The sequence below is a fragment of the Topomyia yanbarensis genome, chromosome 3 (assembly GCF_030247195.1).
Source record: "Topomyia yanbarensis strain Yona2022 chromosome 3, ASM3024719v1, whole genome shotgun sequence".
Taxonomy (NCBI): domain Eukaryota; kingdom Metazoa; phylum Arthropoda; class Insecta; order Diptera; family Culicidae; genus Topomyia; species Topomyia yanbarensis.
In genome coordinates, this window is record NC_080672.1 from 24,332,324 (window position 1) to 24,345,741 (window position 13,418).

A 13,418-nucleotide genomic window follows, 5' to 3' on the forward strand; every position below is an offset into this window, starting at 1 on the left:
AAACGATGCGGCAAATGCGAAGGAGAGCATGAGGATGACTCTTGCGACAAAGAAACTGAAAAGTGTATTTGCTGCGGGGGCCCTTCACATGCTCTTAAATCATGTCCTGCGTACAAGCAGCGCGGGGATAAAATTAAGCGCTCCCTTAAGGAACGCTCAAGGCGTTCTTATGCAGAAATGCTAAAGAATGCTTCGCCATCTGTCCTGTCCGAAAATCCCTATGCTGGTTTGGCTAACGTTGAGCAAGAATCTGACGACCCACGAGAGGGAACATCTTTGGTTAACCCAGGGGAATCCAGGAAGAGGAGAAATCCAGCCTCCCCTACATTGCCTCGTAAGGGTGCCAAGGTGTCGTCCACTCAGAGTGCGCCAACTACAATCAATAAATCCAACGGAAGTGATGCACAAAAGCCGAAGCAATTTGCTCCAGGACTTGGAAATATTAATTCTAACAAGGAGTACCCACCACTTCCAGGGACACCAAAAACCCCAAGTGTCCCCTTTTTTCAAACAGATACTCAGTCCAGTAGCGGACTAATGAAATTTTCTGACATAGTGGACTTAATTTTCACAGCTTTCAATGTTACTGATCCTCTTAAAAGCCTTCTGATACGTTTTCTCCCTATAGTGCAAACATGTTTGAAGCAGTTGACTACTAAATGGCCCCTCCTTGCAGCGATCGTATCCTTCGATGGCTAAGTCATCGAACGAGGTCACCGATTCGATCACTGTTCTACAGTGGAACAGCAGAAGTATCCTCCCGAAAATCGATTCCTTTAAATTTTTACTAAATAGTTTAAAATGTGATGCTTTCGCATTATGTGAAACTTGGTTAACTTCCGATATAAATCTCAACTTCCACGACTTTAATATAATTCGTCTGGATCGAGAAAACCCCTATGGAGGAGTACTTTTGGGGATCAAAAAGTGCTATTCTTTCAACCGAATTAACCTCCCTTCGACACCAGGCATTGAAATTGTCGCTTGTCAAGTTTTAATCAAAGGTAAAGACCTTTGCATTGCTTCCATCTACATTCCTCCTAGAGCCTCGGTAGGGCACCGAACGCTTTGTAATATCACGGAATCCTTACCGGCACCGCGGCTAGTTCTGGGAGACTTTAACTCGCACGGTATGGTATGGGGCTGTCTTCATGATGATAATAGATCAACATTAATCCAAGATCTTTGCGATAATTTCAACATGACCATCTTAAACACGGGAGAAATAACGCGGATTCCTACACCACCAGCACGCGCAAGCGCGTTGGATTTGTCGCTTTGCTCGACATCGCTACAGTTAGATTGCATGTGGAAGGTGATCCCTGATCCCCACGGTAGCGATCATTTGCCTATCGTGATTTCAATTGCTAACGGTTCAAGACCATCGAAAACAATCAATGTCTCGTATGACCTCACACGGAACATTGATTGGAAGAGTTACGCGACCGCGATATCCATTAAAATCGAATCCACTCAAGAACTTCTTCCGGAGGAAGAGTACAGGTTTTTGACTGGCTTGATTCTCGACAGTGCGAATCAAGCTCAGACTAAACCAGTACCCAGCGCGAATACCCATGGACGGTCTCCCACCCTGTGGTGGGATAAAGAGTGCTCAGAGCTGTACGCGGAAAAGTCCACTGCATATAAGGCCTTCCGGGAAGACGGGTTACCCGCTAGCTATCAACAGTACGCGTCGTTAGAAAGGAGAATGAAGAGTCTAATGAAAGCCAAAAAAACGCAGTTATTGGCGCCGGTTCGTCGACGGGTTAACGAGAGAAACAGCGATGAGCACTCTTTGGGGTACGGCTCGACGTATGCGTAACCGTAATAGTACCAACGAGAACGTGGAATATTCAAACCGTTGGATATTCGCTTTCGCCAAGAAGATCTGTCCGGACTCTGTCCCGGTACAGAAAACGTGCCGCGCCGCGTCTCCTCACGATACCGCGAACGAAACACCGTTTTCGATGGTGGAGTTCTCACTTGCTCTCTTATCGTGCAACAATAACGCCCCAGGGTTAGACAGAATCAAATTCAACTTGCTGAAGAATCTGCCTGACACTGCAAAAAGGCGCTTGTTGAATTTATTTAACAAGTTTCTTGAGGGTAACGTTGTCCCTTATGAATGGAGGCAAGTGAAGGTCATCGCCATCCAAAAACCAGGAAAACCAGCCTCCGACCACAACTCGTATCGGCCGATTGCAATGCTGTCCTGTATTCGGAAGTTGTTCGAGAAAATGATCTTGTTTCGCCTCGACAATTGGGTTGAAGCAAATGGCTTACTGTCAGATACACAATTTGGCTTCCGCAAAGGCAAAGGGACGAACGATTGCCTTGCGTTGCTTTCTACAGAAATCCAAATGGCCTATGCTAACAAAGAGCAGATGGCATCAGTCTTCTTGGATATTAAGGGAGCTTTTGACACAGTTTCTATCAAAATTCTGTCAGAGAAGCTGCACCAGCATGGTCTTTCACCAATTTTAAATAACTTTTTGCTAAACCTGTTGTCTGAAAAGCACATGCACTTTTCGCATGGCGATTTAACAACATCGCGATTTAGCTACATGGGTCTTCCCCAGGGCTCATGTCTAAGTCCCCTGCTCTACAATTTCTACGTGAATGACATTGACGATTGTCTTGCCAATTCATGCACGCTAAGGCAACTTGCAGACGACGGGGTGGTCTCTGTTACAGGGCTCAAAGCTGCCGACTTGCAAGGACCATTACAAAATACCTTGGACAATTTGTCTGCTTGGGCTCTTCAGCTGGGTATTGAGTTCTCCGCGGAGAAAACTGAGTTGGTTGTTTTTTCTAGGAAGCGTGAGCCGGCGCAACTCCAGCTTTTATTAATGGGTGCAACGATCAACCAGGTTTTCACATTTAAATATCTCGGGGTCTGGTTCGACTCTAAAGGTACCTGGGGATGTCACATTAGGTATCTGAAACAGAAATGCCAACAAAGGATCAATTTTCTCCGAACAATAACTGGAACATGGTGGGGTGCTCACCCAGGAGACCTGATCAGGTTGTACCAAACAACGATATTGTCGGTGATGGAGTACGGGTGTTTCTGTTTCCGCTCCGCTGCGAACATACACTTCATCAAACTGGAGAGAATCCAGTATCGTTGCTTGCGCATTGCCTTGGGTTGCATGCACTCGACCCATACGATGAGTCTCGAAGTGCTGGCGGGAGTTCTTCCGCTAAAAAATCGATTTTGGGAACTCTCATATCGATTGCTCATCCGATGCGACATTCTGAACCCGTTGGTGATTGAAAACTTCGAGAGGCTCGTCGAGCTTAATTCTCAAACCCGTTTTATGTCCTTGTACTTCGACTACATGGCACAGAGCATCAATCCTTCTTCGTACAATCCCAACCGTGTCCGTTTCCTAGATACTTCTGATTCTACTGTATTCTTCGACACATCCATGAAGGAAGAGATTCGTGGAATCCCGGACCATATACGCCCGCAGGTGATCCCCAATATATTTTATAATAAATTCCGAGAAGTCGACTGCGACAAAATGTTTTACACTGATGGATCAAATCTCGATGGGTCCACTGGCTTCGGTATCTTCAACAATACTATCACCGCTTCATTCAAGCTCAATGATCCCGCTTCAGTTTACGTCGCAGAGTTAGCTGCAATTCAGTACACCCTTGGGATCATCGACACTCTGCCCACAGATCACTACTTCATCGTTTCGGACAGCCTCAGCTCTATCGAGGCTCTTCGTGCGGTGAAGCCTAAAAAGCAATTCCCGTATTTTCTGGGGAAGATACAGGAGTCCTTGTGTACGTTATCTGAAAAATCTTATCAGATTACCTTTGTTTGGGTCCCCTCTCATTGTTCTATCCCGGGCAATGAAAAGGCCGACTCATTAGCAAAGGTGGGCGCATTAAATGGTGACTTATACGAAAGACCAATCTGCTTCAACGAATTTTTTAGTATTTGTCGTCAGAGGACGCTCAACAGTTGGCAAACCTCGTGGAGCAATGGGGAACTTGGACGATGGCTACATTCGATTATCCCAAAGGTATCAACGAAGCCTTGGTTCGGGGGGATGGATGTGGGTCGGGATTTTATTCGCGTAATGTCCCGACTTATGTCCAATCACTACACCATGGATGCGCATTTGCGGCGTATTGGGCTTGCGGAGAGTAGTCTGTGCGCTTGTGACGAGGGCTATCACGACATCGAACACGTTGTCTGGGTATGCGCCGGGTATTGTGACACCAGGTCTCAGTTAAAGGAATCCCTTCGGGCCCGAGGTAGACCACCCAATGTACCAGTCCGAGATATGCTGGCAACTCGTGATTTCCCCTATATGTCCCTTATTTATACCTTCATAAAAACGATAAATATCCCAATTTAGCCCCTCTCTTTTATTTCTCGTTTTTAGAGTTTCCTCCTGCCTTGTGGAACCGATCAGCTCCAGAGTGCCACTATGTAACCGCCGTCGCCCTTACCACTACGCCTGCATAGAAGGAAACTGAAGCGAGAGCGACTCGAGGTCCGATGACTTTTGAAGGATTCCCCGCGGGTCCGAAGAATACCATCCGCCAATCCGGTACTCGACAACTTACTAGACTGAGGCGCAAATTTGTTTCGCTGATCCCCCTTCCCCCCCCCCCCCCCCTCGAGCGAAAGTTGCAAGTTTTGCTCTTCTTTCCCTGTCTCTCCCCTGTCCTTGATACAACTGCTGCTACACTGATGCGGAAATAAGCCACCCTCTGAATATCTTGACCAAGCATAAGTTTTAGTTAAAAAATTCAAATTAGTATTCTGTATTCCTAGTTTTAAGATAGCTATAATTTTGACTCTTTATTGAAACTCTTGTCCTCCATCTTGTAAATAGAATTGAATCCCTAGTTTTAAGATTTCTGTGAAGTTTCTCATAAATATTTGTTCCCCCTTTTGTGTACTAAACTATATTGTTAGTTTTAAGATAACCGTAAAATATTTCGTAAAATACTATTACTCCCCCTCTTGTATATCAAAGTGAATCCCTTGTTTTAAATTCTTTCATAAAAAAAATCTTTTGGCCCTCTCTTGTATATTGAATCTTACTTCTAGTCTTAAGATAGCTGTAAACTTTCTTTTCCTTTGTAAAAAAAAATATTTCAACATTGTAACCTCCTAGTTTTAAGATATCCAAAATGTAAAAACAAAAGCATTTGGCACCGCCAAGCTAACGCATTTGTGCCTATCAAATAAACGAAATGAATAAAAAAAAACAAGCTATTCAAACTCCTTATGCACGAAAATATATTCTCAGTCGCATCGCTTGCTTGAGGTGAATCCTGATTAACAACCCACCCACTACCCAACCCGTGGTACCTATGGGAGTGTCACTGAGTCGGGGTCTTCCGTTAAGTAAGTACCACATCAACGCTTTCTTTCTCGTATCCCAAGTTACGGTAAAGATGGTCGTGGCCCGCACTGGTGGTTCTCAGGCAAAATTTTCGCTTGGACTGGATCAATTGTTATTCCCTAACAATGCTCCTCAAGTAGTCTGGGTGGAAATGAGAGTCATCAGTCTGCAATCTACGATGTATACCGTGCTTACGCAACACAACGAAAAGAAATTGTTTGCTAAAGTGCACGTAAACACAAACCAGGGGTTGTTCGAATGATCTCGCGTTATATTGTAATAATGAACTGGTAGTTAAATATCTCATGCCTACGACATTTGACAACAATTTTTTTATTGGATTCAATAAATTGCATCATGAACATTCAAAATTCTATCCCATTTGAAAGAATTGATAGATGACTTTCAACCGGTTGACAAATATTTCAATCTTTCTTATACAGAAAGACGATTATTTCGTGAACATAAGATTCCACATTTCACGTTAATTCATATCATACCATGATATGTTAGTATTAAATGACCGTATTACAAATGTTCGAATTCATTGAATGAAAATTGATCATATTTCAGCCGCATTCATTTTCCATGTTCAACTGATAATGTCAAACGATCAAACTGCCCATTCATTTAGTGCAGGTTTTCATTCATTTCCGACTATTACACGAAGTAAACGTAGAGCAATGAATTAAAGTGGGCCCTGTCACACTGCAAGCGAAGATAATTATTATTTTACATGTATTACCAACATTTACCTAGATAATTTGTGAATTAAATATGTGAATTGGAATCGACGATTTTGTCGGATGTCGAACCCACCCGAGTAACGTCAGAAGAGATAAACGAAAAATAATTAGCTGATCTAAAAACATCTCATAGAGTCGAATTAGAGATGAGTGTGACGTTTAGAGGGCCTTTGTGGTATATTGAACAGGTTGACGGCGGAAACCACGCGACACCTCTGAATGGCTGGATTCATTAAATTCATTTGATTCACTTGATTTATTTATTTAATTTGATCAATCGATTCATTTGATTCAATTTGTTTATTTCTTTAATTTTATTCATTGCATGTTTGGTCATTCCTTTTATTTATTTCATTCAATTTGCTAGCTTGAGTCAATTTAATTTATTTTATAAATTTTATAACTGTTTTTAAATATTGCCTAATTTTCATTTAATGAACTTATCTAATATGATAGTATTTTATTGATATGATTTATATTAATCATGCTACTCATTTTATGAATTTAAAAATCTTTTTTTTTTAATTTTTTCGTTTGTTTTTATTTTGTTCGTTTTATTGATTTTCTATAATTTATTCAGTTTATTCGAGGTTTTATTCGTGCAGGACTAAGAATTGTTTTCATCCCAACTCTAGTTGGGCGAGTTCTGCAAACTAATGAATGATCCAACAGTGATGTGTATAAGAAATATCTCATCTCACTGCTAGGTGGAATAATTTGGTTTTTGCTTCAGAGTTTACTCTCTAAAATGGCCCAGAGAGAATAATACATTGGATTCTCATCTGGTGAATTCGAGGGCCAATCTTATTGTCTTATTGAAACGTGACAGCAGCGCTCATGATCTGAAGTTTGTTGCACTTCGAACGCCGAACCCTGTAGTTTTTTAACATTGTTGTTTAAAACACCACTGTTTTCCGACCGTTGTAGCGACTGCGTCTAGTCAGAGCCGTAGCGTGCTCTTCTGACGCCCTTGGCGGAGACTCAGTTTTGCGCCCCATGCGTCATTTGTCTACGCTAACTACGCATTGTCAGCGAATATGCCGAGGTGAATATGAAGTTAAGATAATCTAACCGAAAAAGCAATCTATATTTCAATGTACCTGAACGACATCAGGTTGGACGAATGATATTTTTCTAGCCTATTTCGGGCAGAGCCATCAGTATGGAACACCAACAGAACACTATGGTTTTGTGAAATTTTAAAAATAAGTTCACTGTAGATTTGTCTCTAATATCATTCGAAGCTAGGTGTTTTAAGGCGACGGACAAAGTATTTTTTCGGGAGACTGAGAAATCAGTAGATTCTGGGTATTTAAAGGCGACGGACGGAGTATCGCTCCGGAAGACTTTATGTGTATATCAGTTTACTGAGCTGACGATTTTTAGGGAATTAGACCCGCCTCTGCAGTTCAATCTTTAAGCGACAGTTATATTTATTTCCGATGATTGCAAGATTGTAAAAATACTCGATTTCTAAAAAATTCAACCGAAGTTGTTTGACTGCCGCGCATTTTATGTAAGCATTTATTCAGGAGACCGTATATTAGGGTGGCAATGGCACGTATGGGAAAAAGTAACCATCGAATTTTACAACCACACATCTCGAAAAAAGTCTCTATGTAAAACTCAATCAGAAATGACAAATTTTCACCCGTCAAATACACCAAGAACTCTTTGAATACTCAAAAATCGAATTCGTAGTTTTGATACAAAATGGCTTAGATGGTCATAAATCGTCAAGATTTAGTGTTACGCAGCTTTTAATTTCTTTTTGATGCAAAAAGTATTAGAAATGTATGAAAAGTCGGATATTTTGGATTATTTTAGATTCTCGAAAAAAATATCAAAATATTTTTTTTTCGAATTACCACTAGATTTCGACGTTTCATGCATATCTAAGACATACAAATATTAAATGCTGCATTTCCAAACTCAGGACGTATCTGAATTAAAAAAATTTAATATCCCAGAAAGGCATTTTTTGGAGATTACTCCAAATCTCGATATTTCATGACATTATAAGATAATTTTTTCCAATTGATAGGAGCTTTTTTAGGAATACTATATCTGTCTATCAAGACCAATATATTGAGGAGACTATTTTTAGGAGCTATGACCTGGTTTGTGAATTGTTGATTACGGTGCATATCATTGCATTCGAATCATCAGTCCAAGTGCCGTCACAACATTCCGCTTATATCCCAGACATTATCCACCCCTCTTTTTGAACATTTAAGTAAAACAAAGCTATGACTCATTCAGCGATAACAGATATTTTGACCAGAATTGTGATATTCTGGCTTTTATGAAGGACTACCACATTTACATACCCGCTCACAAAGTTGAAATCGACAGTGTCACCGATTTGCAGAAATACTGAAAAGTGCTACGCCACTCACGACCACAAATCATAAGCTGGTCGTCAAATATACCAGCTCGAGGAAGGTCTGACGCAAAGTCCTAGTAATTGGAGATAAAACAAGAAATTGTCAACGCTTCTAGGAACTCCAAAAGTCTCGTGGCATTTCAACCAGAGATTCAACTTAGTGCAAAACTCGTTGATCACTGGCAACTTTGTGATATTGCGGAGCTCTTCCTGGCATCGAGAAGACTTCAGCGTAGCGTAATCTTTTAGCACCTTTGGTGGGGTCACAGTTGTACGCTACTTTACATTGGCTTTCGTTTTCAGTTCGATTTTCGAACAATAATTTAGTGTGTGCTTGGAAATGGCACTCCTCTCATTATTTATCCCCACTTAAATTATAAAATAGGTTTCGATTTCAGCGCCCCCTTAAGTTAGGTGCAATTGTTGGGGGCCAACACGGCCAACCACACGCTACGGCTCTGCGTCTAGTACCTTAGAGAAAGATTATTGAGCGTGAATTTAAAATAGATTGAAAAGATCAACAATGTGATAACCATGTGCACGTCCTAGGATATCATAGCCCAGAGATGTTTTACGAGCTTTGAACGTTCCAAATCATGATTTTATTGATCAGCTTACCGAGTATTCTGATCAACAAAGTGTGTTTAATGGGTCACGTATTGTGGGAAGGTATCTCACATTAAAACGGAAGATGTTTTTTTTCAAATGCAGGCACCTTCTTTGATTCCGTAGCTTGGCGCACTTTTTGATTCAATTTCTTTTTAGCGGCGGTACTTTCCTTGAATTCAAAACTGGTGGGTACTAAAAACTTTCCACCCTCAACATTCGACGCGTTTCGTGCGGGTAACAAATTCTATATAATTATGTACTAAATCGAAGTAAGTTCTTTTATGGATAAAGATTAAACAGCAAATCGAAATCGTGACGCCGCAAAATAATTATGTCGGCACACAGCGAATAACGGAAACTAATCGGAACTTTTGTTATGAAACATTCGCAAAAAACAGTTTTTTGTTAATTTTTTTGCTTTTTAACGATGTTGAATTAGCTAGAGATTACTAAGTAGGGAAAGTTTTGAAAATTTCATAGCCATAGTACAAGGATGTGAAATATACAGATCGGCAAACTACAAGTGGCAGTGTCATTAGAAACAGGCTTAAAATCTTAAGAATTAATCTTTTGTTTTCTGCTGGCAGGAGTCGAGCTTAGGCAGAGTTACTACGAAGCGCTCAAGTCTACCAACATGTCTCACGGCAAAGACAGACTTGTCCCTCTTTACCAGAAGAACCGACATATTTTCCATTCGTTGCAATTTAATACAAGATCGTTGTAATTATTAGTTAAAATATTTCGCTCATTACGACGGAAGTTATACATAACCGTTGAAGATATAGTAAGATATGAGTAAAGTTAGTTTCCAGTTTACAGCGCACAAGTTTTAATTACATTCTACAAAGACATATTTAGAAAGTGACAGCACACATAATTGAACAAACAGTCTTCTCTTTCTGCTCAAATTAGCAAAGTTTCTCAAATATGAAGCAATCATTACATTTATCGTACGTGAGTTCGTTATTCTTTCAAATTAGCGCTCATGTTACAAAATACCCCATTCAAGTTGCATGTCGCTTCTCAGTGCCCAGTCAACAAATATTTCTGAATATCCAGTGTGGATTGAGGAATCTGAACCAAATAACAACTTCATTGTCGCGATTTGTGTTTACTTATACTGCGTAATTTAATTTACTACCGGATAGATTTCTGGAGATGATCACGTAAAATTTTAGCTCTAGTTTAGATATGTATATCAAATAATAGAGCGAATGACCCATCGAGGTTAAAGTCCCAATAAACAATACAATATTTCATATAGATATCAATTTACCAAAAGTTTTGCATAGAAGCTTCAACCGGAGATCATTTTGCTTTTTGGTAAACAAAGCCCCAGAACTGTGCAGGTCCCACATGAAAACAAGTATTTTTCTAAAGCTGCTAACGAAACAAATCAGTTAGATTTAGCGATTGCGTCGACGAATTTGTATGGACTCTTTTGACAAGCTAAATGTTTACAGAACTTGTTAATTATTTACCCAGACAGTGCAGATTTTAGATCACCAAGCGCTGAAATGCCGGAGAATAATATTTACTTTGTCGGAGACAGAGAATTAAGCCGACTATGTCTTTTAATCAGTCATTAAAGTAATATTATGAAGAAAATGACAACTTTGTCGTTTAACTGATACCTCAACTCAACCGCATTCTCGGCCTTATTTCCGCAAAGCAATCAGTTTATCGAAGTCAATTTAGAACTCATTACCGTGCGCTGATCAAGCGCCTTGAGTGAAAATCACATAAACCTACTTTATTGAATGAGGAATCCGGTAAAAACCGGATCGTTTTGCACTCGACGATAAATCTAGTCGATTTTAGTAGCTCCCCTGCCGCTAGAATAGTTTTTAATTACATCACAAATTACAAAAGTATTGGTCGTTACTCGTTAGAAAGTTTTAGGTAGAACATACAGCATAGCTTTCTAAAATTGTCGTTTTACACAATAAGAGGAAACCAGCCGTATTCACTCCACAAACACTACAATTGCTCGTAATGGTGAAATACTATGACGCATAACGATACCGCCTTTATGGGATTTACAATTCCACTATTCACAACAAAAATTTCCCTACTTTATAATTTTACAGAATAGAAAATCACAAACAAGTACTCACCTAACCGCATCGGAGTCCAACGTGATGACGCTCTTGACATAATAGGCATCGTGCTTGCCCTGATACCGCTCGTGTACCAACACCTTCTGGGCTACCTCCAGCGAGCACTTTCGGTGTGTTGCCAGCAGCAACCAGTGTTGCCACCAGTGCATCACCAGCCGTAGAATGCCCAACGTTAGGAAGTAACCGATATAGCAGAAGAAGGTGCGAATAGCGCATTTTTCGTACCCGGTAATAAACATCTGATCCTCGTCACCATCGTTCAGGATGTCATGCACGGATGCCTGGGAGGTCTCCGTCAGGAGCTCCACCAGTGTGGACATACCGTCCGCATAGCGTTTCTCCTTGTCCCGATTGTAGCGCAACGAGTTGCCGGAAACTTTGGATTTGACGGACTTGTTGCTGCGGATCGAACTGTACAGCTCCTGGTAACCGTTGGCCTGATCCGGAACATCCTTCGCCGATGGTGTCGGTGAAGCAGCTGGGGTGGGAGGATGACCGCTGGTTTCGAGTGGCATATTTGTATCCCTTTTTGTGGTAGTGGACACACAACCACGTAAACCTCGCCACTGAGCGGAGGTCAGGGAGGTTTTGCTCTCGTGATTTTCGTACGGGAAATCAAACTAAAGTAATTGTGACTGCACAGCTGGTGAAGCGTTATATTGAAGAAGGCGGTGCGCTCGAGTAGTACTGCTTGTAATCAGCGAAATGTAGGTGCTTTTGTGTAGGTATGCTATCTCCTGACAAAATTGTGTCCAACAATCACAGCAGCAGCGTACGGTGGATGGTGCATTTCACGATGGTCACGACAACGGCAAATGGTTGAGGTGTTTGCCAGTGTTGCTGAGAATTACTTTTTCATCGATTTTACACCGGAAATTCTGGAAAAGAGCAGACAACGAACAATTAGAGGCGACACTCGAAAAATGGCACACTCATTGGTGTGTGGGCCGTGTCGGCTGAGAAAGTTAGTCCAGTTTCGTTCGGAGTGCAATTATATAAGCATTAGTACGTGTATTTAGTGTGTCTTTGATTCAGACGTATCGTACCTCGCTTATTTGGTGCTCTCCTGTTACGGTATTTTATCGGCCAAGGACGTCGTGACACGCAATCGATTTTTTTTTTGATTTCCAAGATTTATGATGATTTGATAATTCCGCCGCTTTTATCAACACTTGTCAATCACACAAAAACCATATTGGCGCAGAACCTGGTATTTTGCATGATTTCAAGGTACAGCGGCATGCAGTGTTCTGGTTATTATTTCCCTTGATGTGAAAAATCTAAATTTTGCTTGGTTTCGAGACTACATTAGGCTGTTTCCAGAAGCCTCGCTTGGATCACCAGTTCTTCGTCTCAGCTCATCAACAAAAAAATGTGAATCGCCTGGACCACTATTCTCCACGAGACACTTCGTTTTTACACCTCATCAAACACGAATTTCCACATGGATCACGCTTTTTCCTCGAACAGTCACCAGAACAAAGCAAATTACAGCACCACTACTCTCAATTAGCACACTCCAATCACAGAGCTCTCATCTTGGACATTATTTCCACGTCTAGCAGAAAAATCAGCACCAATATTGTACGAAAATCCGGACAGATCCGCAAATCACACGATTGAAGCTGAAACGCACGCACCGTACTGACTGGACTGGAATGGTAGAGCTTGTCAAAATTTTTCACTCATGATGCTGACATATTTTTTCTAGCAATTTTATTGAACTCCGCACTCTGGTTGAGAGCGAAACTCACCAACCGCTCGAATTATGGGAAACTTTTACAGCACTCCTACGGCTGGGGTGAGTAATTTTCTCACCAACACACCAAAACCGAGCTCGTCGTCGTATTTGGTGTTGTGCTGAATCAGGAAAAATAAAACAATGTGGTCATCGAGAGCACATGGTAGCGAACGCGCGCGATTCTCGGAAGATACTGACTTGGTGAAACGTACCTGAACTGAGGTTATAGCACACGAGCTGATAACCGGGTACCCTTAGAATATAATGTAGATATCTGGCGGGGAGATACACAGCTGTGTGGATTCTATAGTTGCATTTGTATAGAATATGCGATTTGTGTTTTTAGACACGGGTAGACTGCGGTAAATTGAACCAGGTAAACCACAAGAAAACTGGAATGAACTAGGAATTCAGGAAGATTGTTAATGAGATTTTCTT

At 41.1% G+C, this 13,418-nt stretch overlaps 1 protein-coding gene across 1 annotated transcript in view; it reads right to left on the reverse strand.

Moving 5' to 3' along the window:
• LOC131693599 (polyamine-transporting ATPase 13A3) overlaps nt 1-13,170 on the reverse strand; it is a 57,201-nt gene extending 44,031 nt beyond the window's left edge. Inside the window, exons 1-2 of the mRNA XM_058981522.1 lie at nt 12,286-13,170; nt 11,237-12,117 (exon numbers count right to left, since the gene is read on the reverse strand). Coding sequence (XP_058837505.1) covers nt 11,237-11,754 — 518 coding nt within the window. The 5' untranslated portion in view covers nt 11,755-12,117; nt 12,286-13,170. The remainder of the gene's footprint in view (nt 1-11,236; nt 12,118-12,285) is intronic.
• Nucleotides 13,171-13,418: the final 248 nt, after the last annotated feature.